The sequence below is a fragment of the Maniola jurtina genome, chromosome 14, assembly GCF_905333055.1.
Source record: "Maniola jurtina chromosome 14, ilManJurt1.1, whole genome shotgun sequence".
NCBI lineage: Eukaryota > Metazoa > Arthropoda > Insecta > Lepidoptera > Nymphalidae > Maniola > Maniola jurtina.
In genome coordinates, this window is record NC_060042.1 from 3,647,084 (window position 1) to 3,672,898 (window position 25,815).

At 38.6% G+C, this 25,815-nt stretch overlaps 2 protein-coding genes and 1 long non-coding RNA gene across 11 annotated transcripts in view; 2 read left to right on the plus strand and 1 right to left on the minus strand.

Moving 5' to 3' along the window:
• Positions 1-17,314, plus strand: part of LOC123871878 (protein Gawky) — a 29,921-nt gene extending 12,607 nt beyond the window's left edge. For all 9 annotated transcript variants that reach the window (XM_045915890.1, XM_045915889.1, XM_045915897.1 and 6 more), the window contains 10 exons: positions 639-893; positions 3,961-4,117; positions 6,749-6,871; positions 7,565-7,702; positions 8,442-8,596; positions 8,890-9,034; positions 9,706-10,038; positions 10,670-10,789; positions 11,103-11,246; positions 11,803-17,314. In XM_045915890.1, the coding sequence (XP_045771846.1) occupies positions 639-893; positions 3,961-4,117; positions 6,749-6,871; positions 7,565-7,702; positions 8,442-8,596; positions 8,890-9,034; positions 9,706-10,038; positions 10,670-10,789; positions 11,103-11,246; positions 11,803-11,919 (1,687 nt within the window). In that variant the 3' untranslated portion in view covers positions 11,920-17,314. The remainder of the gene's footprint in view (positions 1-638; positions 894-3,960; positions 4,118-6,748; positions 6,872-7,564; positions 7,703-8,441; positions 8,597-8,889; positions 9,035-9,705; positions 10,039-10,669; positions 10,790-11,102; positions 11,247-11,802) is intronic.
• LOC123871914 overlaps positions 1-25,815 on the plus strand; it is a 575,184-nt gene that overhangs the window by 502,127 nt on the left and 47,242 nt on the right. The gene's annotated exons all lie outside the window — the stretch shown is intronic.
• The window catches only part of LOC123871906 (globin-like), a 32,081-nt gene continuing 16,871 nt past the window's right edge, over positions 10,606-25,815 (minus strand). Inside the window, exon 5 of the transcript XR_006797368.1 lies at positions 10,606-10,616. The gene's annotated coding sequence lies outside the window, so the exon portion shown is untranslated. The remainder of the gene's footprint in view (positions 10,617-25,815) is intronic.

Consider the following 25,815-nt stretch of genomic DNA (forward strand, 5'->3'; position numbering starts at 1 on the left):
TTTTATCTATTCCTTATGTATGGGTTACAGGGGGTCATGTTAGTTCTTCGGATTCCTAGTAACAGATTTTGGGAAGCCTCAATAGGAAGAATAGAATATTCTAGCTTGCAAAGCAAATAATATTTGAAATGAAATATTATCCCTTTGGCTTGTGTGGATTATATAGTCTTTTGTTTTATTAGAACTGATGTAAGATCTTTCCTAAGGCATCACATAGTTATTGTACTAGGAGGAATTCGGTATTAATTCCCTTTGGCTTCTGCATTATGTAATTTCTTTTTTATTTGGCCTGATTAAGATCTTTCCTCAGGCATCATTGGTATAACTAATTAATTGTATGTAGTGACTTTTAGGTCAATGTTCCAAAGTTTTTTTCAGCTTAGAAGTCTTCTTTTATGACCTAAATAAATACATAACAATGTTCAAATTTATATATTGGTTACAACTCATATTTCTTAAGGTTTCTTTAGTCTTAGTGCACTGACTAGACATTATTTGTACAAATATCTACTAAGTTAGGTGTGTGCCCGCCAGTGTAAGCGGCTATGGACAGGTGCTAACCTAGCATTGTAGCTGACTCTACAGTAAATGAATATAATCAGTAAAACAGAATTCTTAATATTAAATTTATTTGGCAGATACCTCGTCGAGTTGGGCTACAAGAAGGAAGATGTGGAGGCAGCGCTCCGCAGCCGCGACATGAATGCCGAGGAAGCCTTGGAAGCACTAGTAGCCGCACGTGGAGATGGCTGGAGACGTGACGACCATTTCCACCACGGGCCCTTCCAGCCACAGCCCACCGTGCCTTCGGTGCCGCCCGCTGTCGTGCAGAAGCTGCTCAACCAGCCACCACCGCCTTCCGTGCAGCATCATCCCTCTTACAACCCGAATAGGTGAGCTCTAGAACTTTCCAATCCTTATAAGAAGGTAAGAAAATGCGGAAACCAGCCTAGAGGAAGGAAGAAGGCAAGTGTCAATTTTGCCTGGATATTGGACAGTCCTAGAAATCTGCAGTTTGGCCCTGACCTTAATCCCCATGAGAGCTACAATAGACGAAGACGACAACCTGCTACATACGTACCAACCAAGGTAAGGTATTGGTTAATTTAGTCTTGAACATTGGACACTTCTAAATCTCTATACCATGAATGTCAATACCCAGTATAAAAAAATTACCGCTCACTTATTGCTCTCATAAGGATCATATTCTGATTATTATCAATAAGAAAAACCGGCCAAGTGTGAGTTAGACTCTCGCACCGAGGGTTCCGTACATTATTTATTCGATATTTTATCCGTATTTTTCCGACATTTTTCACGATAAATCAAAAACTAGTATGCATAAAAATAAATAAAAATCTATTTTTTTTAGAATATACAGGTAAATCCCTTTCATATGTTACCCAACTTAGTATAGTTATCTTACTTTGATTTAAACACATTTTAATTTTTTTTAAATGATGTAACTACAAATTCACGATTTTCGGATTTATTCCTTTACTTGTGCTATAAGACCTACCTACCTACCTGCCAAATTTCATGATTCTAGGTCAACAGGAATTATCCTATAGGTTTTCTTATAGGCCAGACAGACAGACAACAAAGTGATCTTATGAGGGTTCCGTTTCTCCTTTTGTGGTATGGAACCCTAAAAAAAAATCAAAAGCTGAGTTGCTTCCATTCTGCATTTTGAAAAAAAAAGGAAACAGTAGTTCTAGGCATTTGGTCAAACAACTTGAATGAAAAAGTTCTTGCTTATTTGAAATTATGTTTATCACTTAACTGGGTGAAACAGATGCTGATTGCAAAATATTTTTAAGTTTACAAATGAGATAAGAGTTGTATATTTATTTATTGAGATAACGATTCAGATTATGTTGTTGTGTATTCCAAGATTTCAATTCATATTATTTGATTGCACAATAATTCTATAAAAAAATAATTAACAAAATCATTGAATTTTGATTAATGAATCAGCGACAAAAGTTCGGACAATCGTCATTCCCATTGCTAACATTCTATCCATACTTCTATACTAATATTATAAATGCGAAAGTGTGTCTGTCTCTCTGTCTGTCTGCTACCTTTTCACAGCCCAACTTTTGACGTTTGGTACAGAGTTAGCTTATATCCCGGAGATGGACATAGGCTACTTTTTATCTCGAAAAATCAAAGAGTTCCCACGGGATTCCTAAAGATCCATCCGCTTACCGATTTGTATGGGTACCGAGGTAGCTTGCGTCTCTGTTATTGACATAGGCAACTTTTATCCCGGAAAATTAAACAGTTCCTACGGGATCCTTAAAAAGCTACATCCACGCGGATGAAGTCACGGGCATCCTCTAGTTCTGAATAATTTAGATTTCTGCATTGACTGTCAAACTGTCATGAGTGTCAAGTTTGAAGGCCGATTCACACCAATTGCGTACACGTGACAAGTGCGTAGCGACGCGCGTACACCCCTAACACACCGGGTTATGCATACGTCTACGCTTTATGCAAGCGGCGTGCCATGTTTCATACAGTTCCATACATTACAACGCAATGGTACGCGCTACGTCTCCGCTTACACAGCCTTTGTGAATGAACTATTAAAGTTAAAAATCAAATAACTCGGGAGTTAGGGTATCTTTTTGCCGTTCGTAGTAAATGACATTAACTGCTTTGATACTGCACTGGTAACACTCATTCACTGCAGCCTGGGAAATTCACGGAATTAGGAAGTACTGGTGTTCTATGTAGGTACTAGTACTTAGTAATTTTATGGGAAAAGTTATACTAAGGCCTGTGACAAAACTAGACAAATACGTTAAATAATTTCGTAACCATTTCTTATCTGACCAGGATTTAAAGTTACATAATATTTTCTTATTCGCTTCTCCATACAAACGTATTAATGAGTGCAACGCGATGGCGACGTCTGAATAAAATGAAAGAAACCCCAAAATGTTTGATTTCTTTGAAGTTGATTGAAAATCTCCCCTTCAAATTATTGATTGAAGGCAATTATTAGGGCAGGCACAAACTATCGCTTATAGACTGGCTGGTCTAAGTAATAGACAGAAGTATATGTAGCAGCAGTAATTAGAGGGTGTATCGCCTTGACACGATTGACTTATTTATTAGATATGAATTTCCAAGCTGCCCCATCGCATGTTGTTCGGAATTGTGGAACAAATTTTACATACTTACTTTTTTAATTTAAAAATTGCATACTTAAAATGCCCTAAATTCTTTGCCCTAGTACATTTCTTTCTTTCTTCTTTTCATAGTAATCCCTTTCATAATGTTCTATGGCACTACATTTTTCACTTTTTAATGTAGTTCAAGACCAAAGATTTTTGATTGTTGTCCAACAGTTGCCCACAAACACTTTCAAAGCTTTAGTTTTTTTTTAAGAATTCAGTGGAAACTATTTGCTGTTCCGAAATAAAAAGTTGTCAATTTATGGGACGCAAGCTACTTGCCTCCTGTACCAAGCTTCGTATAAATCGGTCAAACGGATGAGCCTTTAAGAATCCTGTGGAAACTCTTTAATTCCGGTCACCCATGTCCGTCCCCGGGATGTTAGGTGACTACAAAATTTCATCAAAATCAGATCAACTGTTAGGTCGTGAAAAGCTAGCAGACAGGCAGACAGACACACTTTCGTATTTATAATATTATTATAGTAATAGTAAGTCCATCAACTGGTGCCCATAAAAAGCTTTGAAAGCTTAGCTCAGCTTAGATCTTACTCCTGTCTAAAATTCTCAATTCATCCTAGTTTGATTTATTTTTGGAAAACCTCTATTTAGTTGAAAAAAACCTCTACTTGTTGAGAAAAACCTCGTAAGCCTTTTTTGTCAACAGTTGAACAAGAAGCAACGTTTATTTCTGTCCAAAATTCTCAATTGATCCTAGTTTTATTTATTTTTGGAAAACCTCCATTTAGTTTAGAAAAACCTCTTTTGTCAACAGTGGAACAGGAAGCAGCGGTCAGCCTAGCACGGCTCAACTGCGCATGCTCGTGCAACAGATCCAAATGGCCGTCTCTGCCGGGTACTTGAACCACCAGATCTTGAACCAACCGCTGGCGCCACAGACTCTGGTCCTGCTTAACCAGCTACTGCAGCAAGTAAGTTTACTTGCATCACTTACAGCTTGCCTTGCATGACCGCTAAGAAATACCTCACTCAGGAGTCGGAAGTACTTGTCATCACCTTCGTATAAATAAAAATCGGCCAAGTATGAGTCGGACACAGGAAGGGCTGTGTATTCATCGTACAAGACATAACACTTTCATTTTTTTAATTTTATGGCGGCCATTTTAATTTTTTTTTATTGTTATAGCGTATTGAAATACACATTCTGTGAAAATTTCATCCCTACCTATTACGGTTTACGAGATATAGCCCGCTGACAAACATACGGACCTTTGGACGGACAGCGGAGTAATAGGGTCCCGTTGGCATCCCTTCGGGTACCCTCGCGCACCAAGGGTTTCTTGGAATGCTGATTATTTTGTTGCTTAAATTATCTCCTCAACTGCAATAATGTAAGTTTGTATTGGCAAATAAATATTTTGATTAGCGATTTTCGGATTCTTTTTCTTCACTTGTGCTGTGAAACTTCGTTTCTGGCATGACTCTAGGTCAACAAGATACCCTATATTGTAAATCCCCTAAACCTTATCTATACCTTTGTATTCAAGTGGAAAAGCAGATTTAACGGTATATAAAAATAAACGAAATAATTTGTTTACAAACAAGCTCAGATTGAAAGGGCGTTGCGTAACATTACGCGTAGTAAATGATGGCATGAGTCATTAGTTCCAGTGAAAAGGAAGCTGTTTGCAAACAAACCGCATGCTATACAGTCCTATTTATGTATGTTGTATACAAATATGTTTCGTTTTATTGAGTAATTGTGATTGCGGACATCTATTTATGGATAATCGCGTCATCGGTTTCGTACCTCAAAAGAAAAAAAGGAACACTTATAGGATCACTCCGTTGTCTGTCTGTCGTTTCTGTCAAGAAAAGCCTATAGGGTAATTCCTGTTGACCTAGAATCATGAAACTTGGCAGATGTTTAAATTTGTAGAGTGCAAAAATTAAGTTTTTAAATTTAGAATTCATCTTCCGTCCTTTTTTAGTAATATTAAAAAGAAAAGGATGCCGATACTCTAAATTTAGCCAAGAGAAAAATATCAGAATCGACGCCAATATCAAACTAAGGCCCGGTATCCATATGGGCGCAGATCTTATGTTTAGCAGACCAGACATTACTGATAGATCTGATAGATGATGCGAAAAAGTTATCACGTCATGTAACAATAATCTGATTGGTTTGCTAAATACATCTCCGCCCATCTCCGCTCTGGTGGATACCAGGCCCAACTCTGCAGAGGGTTGTTGTTTGAATAAGTTGCAAATAAGTTTAGATCATGTTTGAATAAGTTGCAAATAAGTTTAGATCATAAAGATTTAATAGTATAAAATTACCCGCCTTTACAATCTCTCTGTATTCGAAAGGAAACCACCTGTGTCGAGGCCTTCTAATTTATCGTTTGAATTTAATTCAGTTCGACACTTCAAAGTAGATCTCTGTTCGTGATTCGGTATTCACAGTCGGCTGGGGTCGTTATGCCAATTATCTATTGTATGCAAATCACTTTATGGGCCGTTCTACTACGAAAGGATAAATATCTAACGACGACTTTACATTTCTAACTTTAGTTGTGTTGATTGATACATATCTTATGTTGTTTGGATTTATGTTGACCTCGGGAATCAGACCGATAAAATTACCGATATCACTACTTTATTACTGAGTTTGTCTGTCTTTTTGCGATAATATTTGAAACTACTATAATATGGCTTTTCATATGGTTTTCACGATGGCTTTACTACTAACTACTACTAATTAGTAACTAACTCTTTAGCCAATAGTTTAGGTAAAAAAGGTAGATTTATAAAGGTTTTGTGTATAATGAAGCAATTTCCGAGCAAGTGGGAGAAAATAGTAGATTGTACAGTAGAGGCATAAAACAAGCCATTTTATCCGAGACGTTTATCTCACCTGAGCCGAAGGTGAGGGCAAATATTTAAGTCGATAAAATTGGTTTTATGATCGAGTCATACATTCTTCTTTTTACTTAGATTGCAAGTAAATGAAACAGTGATATTCAAGACTCTGATCTATGGGTGAGCTGATTTCACCTCTTCTGATTATTGCGTATGCACTAGCAATAGATTGATAAATCACCCACTGCGCAGGTATACGGTCGGAGGCATTTTAACGAGACGCGAAATATACATATAGATCGATACATCTCCCACTGTGTCAGTTCAAGGTCGTAAATCATTTTGACGTGACACCATCTGTAGCTTAAATTAATAAAGTACCAGGGGAGCAAAGTTACACAAGAGACTCAGTTAAGACTAAGCTCAGGCACTAAATTTTCCTTATAACCACAGTACACGACAGCATAAAAATTAGTTTTACACTGGAATTCATAGTCAAGATGGGGGGCTTCATTAGAGGATACTCTTAAGAGGATTCAAAGGACATATCATGTCATATTTAGTCTGTATGCAATGCACTAAGGTCGTATCACATGTTATCTGAATTGTCATCTATAGAATCCCCTATATTGACCATGAATTCCAGTGTTAGTCCGCTTACAGCTGGCAGCATAAAGAAGATCTTAACGAGCATGAGAAGTGAAAAGTACCGAATAAGCACGATGTTTAATTTGTCGTAGATCAAAGTGCTGCAGCACCTGGTACAGCAGCACACGCTGGCCATACCGAAGCCGAACTCGTCCGTCGCGATGCAGTTTTCTATGCAGATTACGAAGGCCAAGCAACAGATTACTGGTCTCCAGGTACGTATCTTATATTATGTAAACTAGCGGACCCCCCCTACTTCGCCCGGGTTGTCAAAAGTTAAGAGTCAAAATCATTTATTCAAAGTAGGTACTATTGTACTCCTTTTGATGATCGGAATTGTTATATTTGTACGGTATAGTGGTGATAATTAATTACGAATTTAAAACTATAGCTACGAGGGTTTCAAACGCGTCTAAGTCTGAGAAGAGCCTACTGCACAATATTCTATCCTAAGTACATACTTTATATAGCTTATGACCATCTGGAATAGTGTACGTTTCTAATGGTAAAAGAGTTTTTCAAATTACAAAAGTACAAAATTCGCACTCTTTCTTTAATCCGTGAACATAATATCAACGTAAAATAGATTAATCGCGATTGGCATTGCAACACATGCCGGACTAATACTAGCTAGTTTCTTTTATAAAATGTCATACTAGTATTTTCATTTCAGAGATGTATCTGAGAATACACCGTGAAGCCTTTTTAACTCAGTGTTTAGATATAGTTTTTCCACATAAAGCGATAATAAACTGACACTAATAAATAAAATAAAATAAACGAAAAAAAAAGATAAACAAATATTGTATGTGATTATACAATAAAATTTGTATATTATCGAGCCTTAAAGTGCAGTTTTTTCATAGTAAAATAGTTGAGCAACACAATAAGTATATTTTTTTCTACAGAACCAAATAGCAAACCAGCAAGCGCTATACATGCAGAAGCAACAAACCGGTGGCAGCGACTTGTTCAAGCAGAGTCATGACCCACTCGCGCCGCTGCATAACAACTTCAGTGACTTGAACATTAAAGACTCACAATCCGTAAGTTCATCACCATCCGTTGTCCTGAATCAGCAATCTCTCTACATGAAGCAACACTCCGGTTGCAGCTACTTGCTCAAGCAGAGTCACGAGTCATGATTCGCGAGCGCTTGCGAGGCTGCCTTACTTAAACATCAAGGGTTGACAATCCGTATGTTCATTACCATCCGTTGTACTGAATCAGCAATTATTACTGTACTGTAATTGATCAGCAAATTTCTGTGCGGCGAAATTTAATTCAATTCAACCCGTTGTCAGTCCAACGGGTTGAATCAAGACCTTAAGAAAGTAGCGGGAAGGGGGTGGATGACGAAGGTGGAGGACCGTGTTTGGTGATGCTCTTAGAAAGACATGTAGAGCAGCGGACGCAAACAGGCTGATTGCTTCATCATGGTGATCAACCCATCGTCGCCTCACTGCAGAGAACGGATCTCAGAGTGAGAATGGTTTTGGCCATAGCCTACTACACTGGCCAAGGGTGGATTGGCAGACTTCATACACCTTTGAGAACATTATGGAGAACTGTCAGGCATGCAGGTTTCTTCACGATGTTTTCCTTCACCGTTGAAAAGTAAGCATAAGCAAGATATTTAATTATTTAAAACGCACATAACTCCGAGAAGTTACGAGGTGTGTGCCCGGATCAAACTCCCGACCTCAGATTAGGAGGTGGACGTCCTATTCACTGGGCTATCATGTGGGCTGGTTGATCGTTATTCAACTTGTATGGTTTGAACAGGCGTACGGCCCCGGCAACCAGCAGTCACGCTTGACCCAGTGGAAGCTGCCGTCTCTGGACAAAGACGGCGAAGGAACCGACTTCAGCCGCGCACCTGGCACGGCTAAGTCTGCCACCAGCCCGCAGCTCGGCCAGATTGGCCTGCAACCTGAGTCGTGAGTATTTGCTTTGAAATTCCGTAGAAATAGAAATATTTTACAAATAAACTGTTACATATACGCTTTTGAATCGTCAAATGCATCTGTCCTTGTTGGGATGCCTTGCTTACCAAGAAGAACCAGCAAGAAAGTCTGTGCTTGCTCTTTTCAAAGATTTGATAGAAATAAAATATAAATATTTTTTATTCATATTCGTATAGCAGTGGTTACCTCCTTACCTTATCGGTTTTATAAATTAGTTTTGAACAGGTTCTATATCCCAGTGTGTACAAGTTGTATAATGTTTGCAGTACATGGGGCATGGGCCGCGCGTCAGAAGGCTGGGGCGATTCTGGCGCAGACGTGGCTGACGGCAAGGACACCTGGCCATCCCACGCCACTCACCCGCCTGCTTATGATCTGGTGCCCGAGTTCGAGCCAGGCAAGCCCTGGAAGGTAGGTTATAGCTGAACATACATTCACTAAGACGACGCCCTTTATGTTTGCGGACGAGCTGGCTTTACGGCGCTTAGTAGTGGATCAGCCCTTTGGATATAACTAAATTAACTATCTCTTCAGATTGTAGTACTTTAAAAAGTCACTTTATCCTTAAAGTGGATTGGTCACTATAATCCAAAAGATTATTGAATGAAAATACCATTGTGCATTGTACTGCAAGCAATTTCTTCCTCACCACCTGGGTGCACGGGCGGTCGAAATGCACCAGGCATTTCGACCGCCCGTTGTACCAGATCCTTTTTTCCACGCACATGCAAACCGTGGAATCAACTCCCTTTTGCGTTGTTTCTAACAGATTACAACATGGTGTTATTAAGGGGCGGACCAACAAATTCCTGAAATGCCGGCAACGTATTGGCGGTTCATCTGGTACTGCAAATTTTATGGGCGGCGGTAATCACTTAATATCAGGTGATCCGCCTGCTCGTTTGCTTCCTATTTTTATTTAAAAAACATACAACCTTGGCAACTAATGGAAGTAAATTGTGAAATGTTTGTTGGTTAGTGAAAATTCTTATTGCAGATCACACAATAAAGCCAATTCGAGCCGCGCGCTGGTTTTTTTAAAAATGTAAATATCCAAGCTAAATATGTAGTATTTTTAACAGGGCAACCAAATGAAGAACGTGGAAGACGACCCGGCTATGACCCCGGGCTCAGTCCGTTCTCCACTCTCACTGCCCAGTAGTATAAAAGACACTGACATGCTGGGAGGCAAGACGTCCCCACCAGGGGGTGAGAGGTCCCTATCCTCATCCACCTGGAGTTATGCACCCCCCGCCACGTCCGCTGGGGCTCTGAAGCCCATGGACGCGTGGAGCGCCAAGCCTCGCCCTGCTCCACCAGGCTTGGCCAAGTGGCCTCAACACCACGTGAACTCACGCCCTGTGACGTCTTGGCAAGCGTCCACTTGGCTGCTTTTGAAGAACCTCACTGCTCAGGTAATCAAATTCAAATAAAATAATATTTTTATTCACTTAGACTTTTACCAAGTACTTTTGAATCGTCAAGAGCATCTACCTCATCATAATCACAACAATCTTGTTCAGGTTATTTATGATTCGAAAATTTAAGTGTTATTAAAAGTCAAATCCTCGTTCGTTTTCTCACTTTCTTTTTATGAAAGAAAAGTCCTGAATCCGGTCAGTTCAGAGAAAGGTTTACTTGTACTTGTACTGTAGTTGTACTTTTTTAATGTTTGATACTTAAAATGTAATGTTCTATAGTAAAATGTAGATTGTACATTGAACAATATAGGTAATGTGTCTATATTTTTGAATGTACTTTATTACAAAACCATAGACACAGATAGATAGTTAGAAAAAAATTGCGTTCCTGTTTGGGTACTATCGCTATGTTGCCCAACAGATCCTATTATATAGGTGACAAGTTATTGCACGTCTAAATCCTTGTCACGTGGGCGGTCTTTCAAAAAAATTGGACTTTCTAACTACCAGTGAAAGAATCTTTGAAATTGGTTCAGTAGATTCTGATGATCCCAAATAGACAAACTCATTAACTCACAAACTTCATATTATTAGCATAAATTTTAATCAATCATAATACGAACAGATCGACGGCTCGACTCTGAAGACCCTGTGCCTGCAGCATGGGCCTCTACAGAATTTCCACCTATATTTGAACCAGGGACTGGCACTGGCACGCTACGCGACGCGCGAGGAGGCTGCTAAGGTAAGGTTCATCATCATCACTGAGGTCAACCCAACGCTGGCCCACTATTTTCAGCACAGTAGGTCAAATCCGGAAAACCTGCATCAATCATCTTTTCAATCGCAATTGGTGTGATTGGCTTGATACATGGTATTTTTGTTGCAACATTGCATTGTAGCCAATAGTGAGCGAGCGAACGCGATCGTGATATTGTGGCTGTCGCATATTTTTGTGATATCTTATAGTAATCATCAGTAATTATCCGTACTATCACCTGTCTTCGTTCTTGCGAGAGTTCTACTTACACTCTGTATAATTTGTCGGTAATGCGCAGGCCCAGATGGCGTTGAACAACTGCGTTTTGAGCAACACTACGATCTTCGCGGAATCGCCCGCCGAGTCTGAGGTGCAGATGATTTTGCAGCACCTCGGCCAGGGCGGCGGAGGCGCCTGGCGCGGCGGCGGCGGCGGCGCCAAGGTCAGTTGAATCATTTCAGGTGCATATTGTTGTATTGTAAACTGTTGGAACAAACAATGACAATTGGCTCATTGTCGATTGCCGAGCCAATGTGTAAATGCTGTTTACGAATTGCGCCTAGAGACTGATTTTTTACAAAAATCATAATTTTCTAATTACTTCCGTATTAAAATTATTACTTAATCATTTATATTTTTCGCTCCCATAGTATAGTTTTGTATAGTAGTAGTAGTAGGTATTTTTGAAAAACTTTGTGGTTTTTTAGCCTATTCATTGCAACAAGGTCTCACATGAAGAGGGTATGTCGAATTTTTTTATTCGATTGTCACTTTCATGTCCAGGGGGTGCTCTGAAAGTTTTCTTTCTGATCTGAATATACATCAACATCGGTTCATGCATTTTGTACTACACCCAGCTGACATGCTACAGATTATTAATTATTATTATTATCATTCATCACTCTCTGATCTGTCTACGCTTCTGACGTTTGCAAAGTGAGAGTGGTGGTTTAACAAATAAAGATTTTAAATTCTAAAGCGACGTACGTCCATTGCAGGACGGCTGGGGTGGTGGTTTTCCTGGCTTATGGCCGGAACAGCACGAGCAACGTGCAACACCCTCCTCTCTCAACTCGTTCCTGCCGCCGGACCTCCTCGGCGGGGAGTCCATCTAAACACCCACCCGCCGGCCCTGTGACCCACATGGAGGTACCACCAGATTTCAAACAGATGCAAAATTCCCGTGAAAGCATCGGAGAATTATGACAAGCGTTATAACGCGTCGAGTTGGAATCTTGTATGCGACGCAGTGGCGTGCACAGCGTTCGAACTTACGCATGTGAGCAGTGCGCACGCCACCGCTGTGAAGGAGCACGGGGCTCGCCCGCTGGTGTCTAGTTGTAATTACGCTTCGCCGACCCCCGTACGGGGCCGGACTAATTTTATTCGCCTAGTCACATCGAGTCGGACGCGAGGCGACGCGCCGCGCCGTCTCGCGCCCGCCGTAGCCAACTGTCCACAATACTATTATCTACTGTTTCGTAAGTGTTCATGTAGATTATTTAGTGTACATAAGAATTATACATATACAACGTCAGACATATAATGTACGGAGGGTCACAGCGGCGGGCGCGCGCGGTATGACAGCGCCGCCCGCACTCGCGGCTCCTGTAAATTACCAAATAATGTAAGCTGTCGCGTAGAGTAGTTGTCGCGGGCTACCTCAGTCACTCGTCCCGTGGCCTTAATTTAGTCTGTATTTATTTTGTTGCGCTCCAGGGCTGTTGCTGTTTCGCCCGGCGAGCTGTTGCGTTCCGAGTTTCTTTCGTGTTTTTACAAAGTGTTTAGACAGCCACAAACGAACGTTTGAGTTCAAAAATTATACGGCCACTGGTGAAGTTTGTAAATTAACCATTAAAGATTGAACTTTAATAGTTTGCGTTAAGGATCAAATTTTAAAAGCTAATAGAAACTTTTTGCCGGATATTTTACTGTCGCACGACCGCTTGTGGCCGACTCGACACTTTCGTTTTTATAATCGTGATTTTGTCGCATACGCCTAAACGTATTTAATTATTATAATATTATTTATTCATTTTTTGAATCCTCACTCTCGATGAGCCCTGTTTTCAACTTCTACACTTAGTGATATTTATATTCAGCAATAAAAAAAAATATTAAGTGCATTTCGCCCGGTTATCGAAGTTTTTATTATTAGTTGGTAATTTTAATGAGAATAACAAAAATCGAAATGGATGAGATTCGAAGTGCATTCTTGTAGAGATAAATTCCTTTAAGCCGTATAGTCTGAGTGGGAAGAAGGAGGTCGGCGGTGCCGGCCGCCGACGCATCTTGCCGGGCGGGCCGACGCCGGACCGGTCCGCCGGACGTCACGGGACGTGTCCGTCCGATCCGCCGGACGTCAACGGACATCGCCGGTCCGGTCCGGCGCTCGAGTTCCGCCGATGCTAACGTTTCCCCAAATTTTTTCCAGTATTTGTGATTCAAGTGCCACTTTAAGTTTAATATATGAAACGATTATCTAGATTATACGATTAATGTAAGGGTAACCTAATATATTAAATTGAAAATTGTTTTATCATTTTATATTACATACATTTGTGAGAAGTGTTATAAAGTACTATAATTGACCGTAATTTAAATATTACACTTTTGTGTATAGGTAAGGATAAAGTTCTAACTTAAATTTAGCCATATCAATATCTATTTAATAAAAGATTTGTGGTATTTTCTATAGGCTCAATTTAAACGTTATTCAAAGTGACATATGCTTTAGATATTCTGTTAATAATATACTTGTAGTCGTAGGTCTGTCGGTATTACACGATCGTAGATATAAGCGTACCCCTAGGTCCGTCGCAGCTTGCGACGAGCGTACTATGATATATTACGGCAACGATCGCACTTGTAAATGTTCGTTACTATAAAGGTTTATTTACATTTTTATTTACTATTTAATTTATTGATGGTGTGCCACAGAGATACTCTGCCAAAATATATCAGTACCAATATGTAAAGGGATTAGCTAGTAGAGGCGAGCCGGATCGCACACGCCCCTCCGCGCAGCCGAGGCGGCCTCGCGGGAAGCAATCGACTATAATAATGTACATTATGTATTTTGAGCATCTTCCAGTGATCTTTTTAATTAAACGTTACGATTTAGTGCTAAGTTAGGTGTAAGTGATCGCTGTACCTTGTCGAGTCTCCGCTCGATGACTTCACAAACTATTGAGATAAGTTGAACGGTTGAACGTGTCGTGCGTCTGAACTCTTCGACCGCTTGGAACCCGTAGATCTAGTGATTAATGTTTCGATGTATGATGTGTTCAATTAGTAACGATATTAGCATTTCTCATTACCGTATATCACCTATAGTGGGACCGATTCGACGGTTTTTCGAAGCCACCTCCTATCTGTTGCATATTCTTCATCGCCTTTTGAAAAAAAAAAAAGAAATGTAAAAAAAAATACAGCTTGTAACTACAAACGATCACAGTACTAGTTCTAGCGTGACCAGTTTACGATATATTTGTCTAAAGATATTTTTACTATAAAATTTTGAATAGTATTATTAAAGGCTCGGTGTATGCAACTCGGAAAAAGTGTCGGTTTCGCCTCTTCGAGAGGCCCCGCTGCGGACTTTGCGAATGACTTATAATGTAAGGTGCCAAAGAATGAGTATCAAAGATATTGATGACACTGTATTTGGAACACATTTGATCGCATCTCTGATTAGACATATCTTCCAAATTGTTTTGTGGAATTAGTTTTCGGTACGGGTTATTGATCTGATGTTCCTAAGCCATTGGGCGAACTCTAACCAACAATAGTGCATTTTGCTCGAAGACTACGTAACTTTTTAACTATACCATTACGATCTTCGCAAGAAATTCTCTATTCGCTGAACATAACCGTGCTAAAATAATATAACTACAACTATGAATAATTTGTATTAGTACATTAATTACGACACAATATAAGAAGTGATATCAACTCTTGATATAATAATACTTTATGCTACTTTTTGTTGAGTATAATATTAATTATTAACACTTAGGATAAATTAATTACTTAATTAAATTAATTTTATATAGGGGAGGGTCACGCGAATGTGCCAGTGACAAGTGAAGAGGCGATTAACTAATGCCGTAATTAATGTATGGTTCCAAATGTCAACGAATAGGAATCATTGCGACGATCGCAATGATTGCAATTTGCAACAGTTACGCGTTCTACCTCTCGAGCGGGCCGATGTCAATCCTATTGTCTAGCTCAATTCAATTAATGGTGTTTCTTTCAATCGATTAGGTAAAGGTGAAAACAAACTATTGTATTGTAGTGTGTCTTAATACTGAAGGCGATTGACGATATATGTAAGTCTTTCGTTTGACTGAGACAGCTATAGACTAGGCTTTGGGTTGTGGGAGGGTGACAGGGACGTTGATTTTTTTTTTGTTAACTTTATTGCACAACCAAAGATTATACGAAATGCGGACTTAAGACTTGAGAACCTTATCTGCCAGACAACTTGTGAAATAGGAATGGTTTATGGAAAGAAAGGTGTGAGAGACGCGTAGTGGGTGAGCTCAAAAGCAATGACTAGTCTGAAATTAAATGATACAAAAAACTTAACACTTAAATAAATATAATAAAGTCGGAATACTTAAAGTGTAAAAAAATATTGAATATTCTACACAAGTATGGGCTTGTTCAGTAGCCTTTTCTTGACTAGCCTCTTATAGGAGAATTTGATTTTTATGTTAACATGTCTCCGTTCCACAATCGCCCTACCTAAAGAGCCGTTTCAGTGAAATGGTTTATAACGCGTACAAAGTTTCAATGGGATCGCCATTTTTGCTTTATCTGTCAACTGTCATTTGAAAAGTACGGTTAGCCACTTGTCTAGCGTGACGCTCTGATGCGCTCCGATTGGCTGGTTTCTATGCCTGAATTAGTTGTGACTCGAGACTCCACTACACAGTGTGTTTTCATCTTTATTTGTTCTTTAAACTCTCCGGTGCCGCTCTGTCCAGGTCTGCACCGTTCGATGTTGCCTCATACGCAGTAGTCTGGTCGTAAATGTGAATTTATTACAGCAATAAAGTTCAAGAGTTAATTTTTATAAAGATTTTCCATTTTTTACGATGAAAAAAAATTTTTAGACGAGCCGAGTAACCGAAAGTATAAGGATCCAGTGCCCTGTAGAAGTATGTTGTCCATAGATTAAAGACGAAAGAAGTCATGCCTTGAAGTTTTTTAGTCAGTTAAATGTAAACAGTACTTAAGTAATGAGTATGTTATTATAAAGAGACATAATATAGGCGTTGTGGTGTAGCGGTGTTAGGGCACTCCTCACATACGGGCGCATCACACATTGCTGTAACTTAACAAGGCTTAAGACAGTTACATACTCTTTAAATAGTCGATTATTATTGATGTTGTATATAGTGTGTGATAGCTCAAAGTGTGGAGGGGCCGTAAGGTGTCGGTAAAGCGGCGAGCGGTACGAAATCGCGAGTCATTCTGCTAGTTAGCTAGGCGATACTTATGTGCAATGGCAATACACTGAAGGCTTCATATTTTTGATATCCGATAAGAGAGACAGGTCGAGACATTGAAGGATTCTGCTAGCTACCATCCTCTTGAGCAAAGCATTATGCGTTGAAAGTCAATTTAAATTTGTATGGTGCGTTCTCAGTGATGACTGGAGATTTCCAAGCAATATTTTCATGTTTCGTCTTTCAGAGCCTTGATTTAAAAATATTTTTGTCAAAGGCTGGTAGCTAATAGTAATCAGTGTGTTTTTCAGTTGTTCGCATATCATAGCTCATAAAACAGCTCAATGTTCTACTAGTTTACGTCATCGACTGAACATCGTTTATAGTTGTCGTTCACACGTTAATTGCACGCGTAGAATTACTGTGACGTCGACAGAGCCCGTGAACGTAACGCGAGATCGCTCACCGCGACTTTTTGCAGCGATACAGTCGCAAAGTCGTGGTACAGTAAGTAGCAATGTGTCGCTGGTCCATAAACCTTTGCCCACGATTCCGTATCGCTACTCGCTAGAATCGCGTTCAAGATAATCGCTATAAACGTCGTCCTGGGCGATGTCACTAAGCTGTCAACGGACAAAAAAAGTTTGAATAGATATTCAGTGTGTTGTCATGCACGCGCCGCTGCGCCGCGCCGTAGGTTGTGAGCGGCCTCGCGCCGCACTAACTGAATCTCCTCTCGGTTCAAGGACTGCATATTTCCTGCACACAATTGCGCCACGTGCAATTTAGTCTGTGTTATATTATTATGTTGTTGTATATTTATATCTTACACCGTATACAGTAATATGTATATATTGTGAAATTATATTCTTAAAAGATTTTAATACGCTTCACGCTTCACTTTCTAACATTTTTCGTGATTCGTTTCTGTTATCTAGAATAAATTTACGTACCTAAAAGTAATTATAATAATTATCATAGATTTAAATGTAAGAAAATAATAATAGTAAAATGAAAAAAAAAAATTAAAAAAAAAAACTTATATAAAAATGAAAAAAAAAGAAAAGCAATTAATAAAAAACCAATGATTGTGCCTCAATGAACTGTGGTACGTTACCGTAACCGATGGCAGGTTTGATAGTTTCCTTGGAAGTGATTACTTATATTATGTGTGTAACGAATTGTGCGGTCGGCACGCCGCACGCCGCGCTAGCGGTAGACAATAACGAGGCTTGGACAGACACAACCCGCGGCGGCTACGCGTCCATCGCGGCTCCTAGAACATGTAATTTAAGGAACTGTTGAATTAGTATGACATACCTCGCCAATGTTGATGTAATTCGAGCGTCGAAATACTTTAGCACTGAAGCAAAATGGTCCAACTGCCTTATTTTAACGTCTATAATAATATAGCGCTCCAAGCGGACACTTAGCGAAATTAAAATAGGTAGTACTGAATTTTTGTCTTTAAATCAAGGATGTTTCGGTCCCTTTTTCTCTGACGCTATTGTTTCGAAGTTTGAATTCTATCAACGTTGGTGAGGTGTAAATTCCGATACTAAGCCTACTGTATGAAGGCGCACACATTGCAGAGCGGATGTTGAAGCCGTACTTCTGATATAGTTCCGTGCATTACAAATCGTATAATGCGTCTGAACTAACAAAAGGTGAATTTTGAGGACAAAACGCAATGAAAATATATTGAATCAAAATAACTTTCTAGCTAAAACGTCAAATGGCGAAAAATCTTTCCCTTTGTTAGTTCGCACGCATTATACACGCGTTGTGACGCTCTGCATCAGTCGCGCGCCGCTACCGCCCCGTTTTGTTGCTGTCCAGGCCTTTAACTGCGAGCGGCGGGGCCCGCGCCCTCGCCTTGTGTAATCATTAATGAGCTTAGCTACGTTTTACTTTTATTATATAAGTGTTATGTCATAAATCAACATTTTATATTTATATATACCTATATATTCTTACGTGTAAATATTTTTATCTATTTATTTGGTTTTCATGAAGTTTACCCGAATTATTAAGTAACTTAATAATATTGTTTATTTATTTGAATTAGGATCCGTCGGAGGTATCGTGAGGGTTTGCGCGGGCCGTGTATCGGGTGTACTACTTATGTTCCGTAAACTTGTATGTAATGTCCGACCTAAGTTTAAATAAATTGGCTTGAATTCTGCCAAAACCGGAAAAAATGCATTGCTGTATCAAATTTTTCTCAATTTACAGCAATAAAAATATATTTGACTAATGCAAGCTAGTCACGACGTGATTTAAAGTCACGTTCTAAAGACCGTGAGTAGCCGAGTGTGACTCGAAAGCTTTGGTTAACTTACACTGAGATCTATAGAGGGCACTTTGACTTTGCTCAGACTTAAGACACTGTTACAACGCGACAGCGTTATACCGCTGGCATAAATCTGTCTCGTTTTAACTGAAACTTAAGTCTAAGCAAAGTTAAAGTGCGCTCTATAGATTTCTATCTAATACTCGCTGAAGCCGAAAAAATATATTTAGCCGAAATGTTCTTCCCACAAAAACCTTCGGTCGGATATTACTCGTATGCCAAAGTCGATGTCTCATTGCCATTAACGACCACAAAATGTTTATATATCCTTAGATAATCTGCGTGGATCTCTGACATCACAACAAACTATTGATCGTACAAATAGGAGCCATTTATTATATCGGCCGCGAGGCCGGTGTTCTATCCAAGCTGCTCTGGTGTTATTTTAGCTCAAGTATTTCAAATAGTAGTTTGCTCATAATATTGTTGTTATTTTTATTTTGTTTTATCTTTATTATTAAAAACTCTTCGTTGGCGCGCTGGTGAAATTTTTAAAATTACGTTCGCCAACTACATTATAATAATAATTAGCTATTAATGATCTTCAACCAAATGGACCATTCTGTTAGGTATCGCATCGTTTTCGCGTACATGCGTACTTGTATCATCTGAAACTTATCTCAGTTAGGGTGTAAATTTAGTTCCTCAGTTTTTGTAACATCAGATAAGCGATACCGACCGTTGTCGCTCCGAAACAGAGTTCAAATTCCATTGACACGTAGTCTCATTTAAAAAAAAAACGGGTATTTGATGTCGTGCAACGGTCCGGTGTCTGCATCGGCTTTAATAACGCATTTTGATTTTTGATGCGATCTCAATCGAAATAGCTAGAATATTAATTTATTTGCAGCGGCATACTCGTATAGGGACCAAATATATACGAAGTGGCATCTTTTCTGTCTCTCCAAACAGCGTCCATTGCGCTTTAAGGCGATGCATACTAAAAAGACAACTCATCTTTCCATTTAAGCAAAAAACCGTATCGCGATGACGTTATTAGCTTTATGTCGTCATTAGTGATAGGTACAATATTCAGGAGGGCCTTTTTAATTTGATAAGATTTTGAAGTTTCGCTTGTTATCTTTGTTTATATATATTTTTGTACGTCGACGTCTTACAATGAAGCATATTAGGTGATATCTACAAAGAAACTAGTCTTCCTTAATTACGTGGGTCGTGGCAGTCGGCAGACGGCGTCGGCAGAGAGGCAATCACTCCTCTAGTCCTGTTGCGTGGTGCGATAAGAGAATACCAAATATACTAACGAAGGCTTTGACGTAGCGTAGCGGTGGGTGTAGCGGTATAGTAGGTAGGCGGCCCGAGCAGCTTGGACCCCGTCTATGTTACAACTTACAAGGGAATGGTTGGGGTAGTATTATTGTATTGCATTTATTTCTCTTTTGTCATAGTCACTCAAGAATATATTTAATTGAGCTAATGCCTAAAATTGGAATATCAGAGTTTATTTAGGATGTTTCATATTTTACATTTTAGTGTTTAAATATCTAAAATTTACCTTAATTATAGCGAATGGATTTTTGTATTATTGGTATATAGCTGTAAGACAAAGGGTGTTCTCGGTTAACACAAACAACTGATTAATACAAAATAAATAATGTACTGAGTGACTTTACGTGTAAACAGAGGGCCATTGATTAAAATGTTGAAGTAAGCTAAATTCTCTATTTGATAATTTAAATAAATGTGATCGCTGAGAATATTTTTAACTGCTATATGTAATGTTATCGTAGATCAGTAAGTGAACAGGAATCAGTACCTACACGGAGCGTTGCTACGTGCTCGCCGGTGTAGCGAGGGTGCCGGTCCGTGCCAGTGCCCAGTGCTTCGTTCACCTTGCGTTCCCATGGCACGTACCTAGTTGAAGGGCTCACAGCACGTTGTTGACTTCTTTGTTGTTTCTTGAAAGTTCAGGTTCCATTAAATAAATACATAAATATGGAAATTATAATAATTTCTCCGTTTGAAAATCAATCAGTGAATAATAATTAAGTAATAACATCGCTTTTAGTATGATATTGAGTCAATTTTAACGTCCCGTCAAACGTGGAAGAAAACCCAGTTTTTGACCAGTTTATTCGTGTTCTAATTTTAAATGATAATAATGTTGAAAATATTGAGTTCGTATCGTATCGTATCGTGACATGACGTGCCGTGAGCTCTTTGATTATGACAATCCAATACTTGATTCAATTTAATTCGTTCTCTAGCGAATATAAGGCTAAAGCGTATTCTGACACGCAGGCGACGGAGCACAGAGTAGGTTTTGTTATAGTTCTTGCATTTCACGAGTGCGTGTGGCTCATGCTTGTGTTTAACTCGTATCTGTATAAGTAATATCAATGTGTGTGTTTGCGAGCGCTTGCTCGCGACTGATTGGTCCGTCATGCACGCACACTTACGCAATATCCATGTAAACGACGTAACCACAAGTAAAGTTCACGGGCGCTCGTGAATTGCAAGAACTATACGATGCAGTCACTCGTCTGTCATGCTCTGCTTATGATAACTCTGCACTTGCAGAAACTAGTGAAGTCAATGCGATAACTTTCACTCTTGTTCTGTCATAAGTTTGGTGCTAGATTTTAGTGCGAAGAAAAGATGGAAGTGCTGTATTCACTGTTCGCGCAAAAACATTGCTTCGCTCATTTGTAGCTCAGTAGATGATTGAATGCAGTCTGGAAGAATTCGCTCGTCTAGAAACTTAACGCGCTCGTCTGTATAACTAAATAGTCCTAGCATACCGTTAGACTATTATCAATCATCTGTAAAATCGAGATGCTGTGAATGAATCGTGCAAGCTCTCAGCGTGTACCTATTTATCCACTATTTAGGACAGTTGTGGATGTGCGGAGCAATGTTGGTGGGCGAATATAGTGTATACTGTAATTTACTATGTCGCGTTTCTTGCGTGACAGTATACGCCCAGCCTAAATAGCGTTTATGTATATATATTGTGTGTTAAGGCCAACCCCCTCCCACCAAACAGCTAATTGATGCAGTAGACTCCAGTACTGCGCGCTAATTCACAAGACAACCCGCTTTCTCTAGTCTCCTCGCATTCGAACACCGCTTTAAAAGAGCTTTTTGTTATCGAGCATAATTAATTATTCATATCCTATTATATCGACACTAGTTATTATTCGTATTATTCTTTTTTTTTTGTTTATTTAGATCTCTGTTGTACCTGTGTGTAATAAAAAATCGTTTATATTCAATGTTTTCATGTACTGTAATAACTAAGAGAACTGAATCGGTATCGACACACCGTTTTGATCGATATACGTATAAATTAACCACACATAGGTGCGCGCGAGTCGTTTCTATTGAGCCTTTGGACTCTGCATGAAACAACGGATGTTTAATTCGTCTGGACCTAAGATTTGCAAATAATTTTTGGTGGTTTTTGGTGCCTTCGTATTCGTTTCCGCAAAAATACGATGCGATGTGGCTCTCATATAAAAACTGCGCACGCCTATGCAGTTATTTGATTCGTATTTTGACTGATGTGTATATACGAATCAAATGAGTGCACAATGGTACGTACATTTACGAATACGAATGGGTGCACAAACACCTTTAGCCATCTCTGAACGAACGTGCAGTTTTGATTTCAATGTCGTACGCACACTGAGGTTGAAATCTATAGAACGCACTTTGACTAAAGATTCAGTTAAAACGAGACAGATTTATGCCAGCCGTTTAGCGCTGTCTTGTTTTAAGTGTCTTAAGTCTGAGCAAAGTCAAAGTGAGCTCTATATAGATCTCAGCCTTTGTCAATTCTGTCGTAAAGTTAATGCAAAGTCTCCACTTTCCAAGTGTGTGAAATGCTCGACGATTGCAAGTTCATTCAAACAAATTCGATTGCGTGAAAAACGTCAAGCATCCCTGTGCTCTTTACAACTTGCTCCTCAAGCTTGTGTGCGTCGCCCAGCTTTGTGCCCTGCACAACTCGCGCGCATCTCTGCGTGATCCTTTATATAATAACGTAGCTTCAAAGACCAAATTTCTATGTTCCGTTAGTCGTACAACCTCTCTCGTATTCGCGTCAAACCAATACTCGGCGGTCTTGCATTAGTCACTTTTGTACCTTGATCGTACTTGAATAACCTATGTAAGTGAGGAACGACTAATCCAATTCTGAAAAATATATACTTAAATACTTAATTTAAATTTTGACAGACTGATAGCTGTGATTAAGAAAAAAATATTTTTAATATTATCCAGTGAGTCGGATGAGAATATTTATTTTATTAGAGGTTTCCTACTGCCATCGACACGTATGTATGTGACGAGACATACCGCTTTGCGTATTTTTATTACTTAGTAGCGTATCGTGTAATACGTTTTAGGTGTACGGGAGTTAAATTAAAGACCATTGACATTCGTGTGTGACAAAAAAAAGAACAAAAAAAAAAGTAGTTATGAGCCCACCATTTAATATGCGAGGTCTCCCTAAAAAAGCGATAATATAGTAGGTCTTTGTTAAAATTAAATCGTTATTTGTACGTAGAGACTGAACATTTTTTGTAAGTATCATTACCACCGATGTCCATTTGCAATTTATTTTCTTTAGCCTTCATAAAGATCTTCGGGTCGTAGCTTTCTAATTGACAACTAAAGTGGTTTTTTACCCTAGCTCGTAATTATTTTTTGTATAATATCTGACTCAGCTTTTTTGTAAATAGAAAATTGACGATATATGTTTAAAATTTAAATCAATTTTACTTTTATGCATGCCAAAAACCTGCATGCCAAATCACAAATTGGGAGAGTTAAACTGACCCGAAGATCTGTAGCGTTGCAGTTTAGAGGTCTGTATGAAGGATAGAGTTTTTGATCTTAAACGTTGCATATCGAGTAACATTTCTAATTCGAATCATTTTGTTGTATTCATATCCGTTAACCCATAATTGTGTTAGGTTTTTGATATATAATAAAATGCTTAAGTTATCATAATAATGAAAAAGAACTTAATTATTGCCTTTTAGTATTGTAGTGTTCGATTTCTCTCTAAAGTAATAAAAGCGATTGGCGTTGTTTTTTATAATAAAATATATTTTTCGGTACCACCTTTGAGTTAAAGTACAACCTAGATATAAAATGTCTCAGTAACGTAATACATTGTAACAATATCGAGATATAAATAATAATCGATAAGGTTATGTATCGATAAGTCGTTAGAATAGATTTAAGCTGTCTCGTCTCATTACGGCAATATTATATAAAAAATTCTCCTCGATGCTTGTATTTTGACTCGTATTGTAAAATATAGGCAGACACTAAATTTTGCATAATGATATCAATAGACTAATGATAATATTGTAAAAGATTTTTTCTGTGATGGGAAAATGTAATTCTAAAGATGTAGTAGTATTAACTGGTGATGAAACAGGTACTTTAAAATTATATTATTATATTTATATCTCGCGCGTCCCGACGACGTGTCTCCGGACGTGACCAAAAAAATCTCCCACGTTTCACTATAAGTGTTACCTGTTTCATTGTGACAAAAAAAGTTGAACTTTTCAGTCTTTTTCGCGCAAAGGGTTGTGTATTAATTTTTATGTAGTACAAATGTGTTCGCAATTTAATTGCTTCTGTAGTGTTCCTTAAGTTCTTTTGTATCTGTTTCGGCATTTATTTGAAACTCGTATGTTCTCTTGAAGTGCCACGGCGCAGGGCTCCGCGCGCGGAGGCCCCGGCCGCCCCTGTGCCTTGTCTTTACGGTGCGTGTAGCGCGCGCGAGGCCCCGCGCCGCCGCGTACCAAATAAGAGAAGCAAGCGTCGCGCGCCTCGACGTCTCATATCCTTATATATCTGTATTACCTCGTTCAGTAACCTCACTATATCGACTATTTATCGCTCTCCCGTACTTACCAAACGCACTGCACTGTTATTTGGTACACCCACCTGTATTAACGTTCGTTTAAGTTATGTTTAAGGTATATATCACGGATTCTATCGGCGTATCGTATAGTTGATATATTTTTATTGTTATTTTCTGAAACTACCTAAAGCAATGTATTCTACAAACAAAACAGGAGAACAATAATTATTATGTAAGTGTAACAGTTAGTGAATTTAAGTGTGCTATTTTCCATTCCAGAACTCAACGATATCAACGTTCTCGTAATACTTATTATGTTCGGGTTTTAAAAAGATGTTATTATTGTATAATTAAACTAAACCTTATGTGATTAAAATGCAATGTTTAGAAGTATTTTATTCTTTATTTTTTACCATTAATGATAGTTAGTAGAGATCTATTTGAGAGTCTAATGTATCAATTATTTGTAAAGTTGGCTGTAACTAATTAGAAGTTACAATAAGTAGACATATTTTAATATAAACATTTGGAGAAAGTTTTATGTAGAAGACAAATAGTTGTTTCGATGATTATGTTCGTGTTGTGTCGTATCGTGTATGTGTAAGCGCAAGTGTACGCACAAGGGAGCGGCGCGTGCGCTCGGCACTCGGCACTCCCTCGACTCTTTGCACAGCACTGCTAGGCTAATTCGGTTATCGTGTAAGGATATTTTTCTTACATTTCATAAGAGTAATGTTTATAGCATAGGCAATAACGTTAAACAAAAGTCCCTATATAATCGAACTGACGACAGAAACGCTGTTATATTTGTGGCCTCTTTATGAATAAGATCTAAGTTACATGTTAAAGAAAAATTAATTTTGCTATGCACAGAAATGATACTCAATTAATTGCCAAAAAGTTATATGTATATTCATAGTTCAACAATATTTCTTTTGGGCATATTTACTTTGAATTTATGCAAAAATTAGATTATGAATAAGTAGGTTGTAGATTATATGTAGAGCGGATGCATATATAATATATCTATATATTTAAACTAAGGTGAATTTGAGATGTATCAATTTCTTGTATTGTTCATAAGTTTAGATAATAAATGGGTTTAGCCATACTTCGGCTGGTTTGATAATATGTATGTTATCTGAATAATTGTAAAAAAAAATAAAAAAATATAAAAAACTGTGCGTTTTATTTTTATACCTTCCACTTCCTTATAATAATAAGCACCTTTAGGAATATTATTGCTAAGTAGCTATTCTTTAGATAATGTCTATTGATTCGAAATCACGACCTCTTAAGTGAAAATAGGTACCAACTTTGGAATCGTTAAATTCACCTACCACTGCTTCGG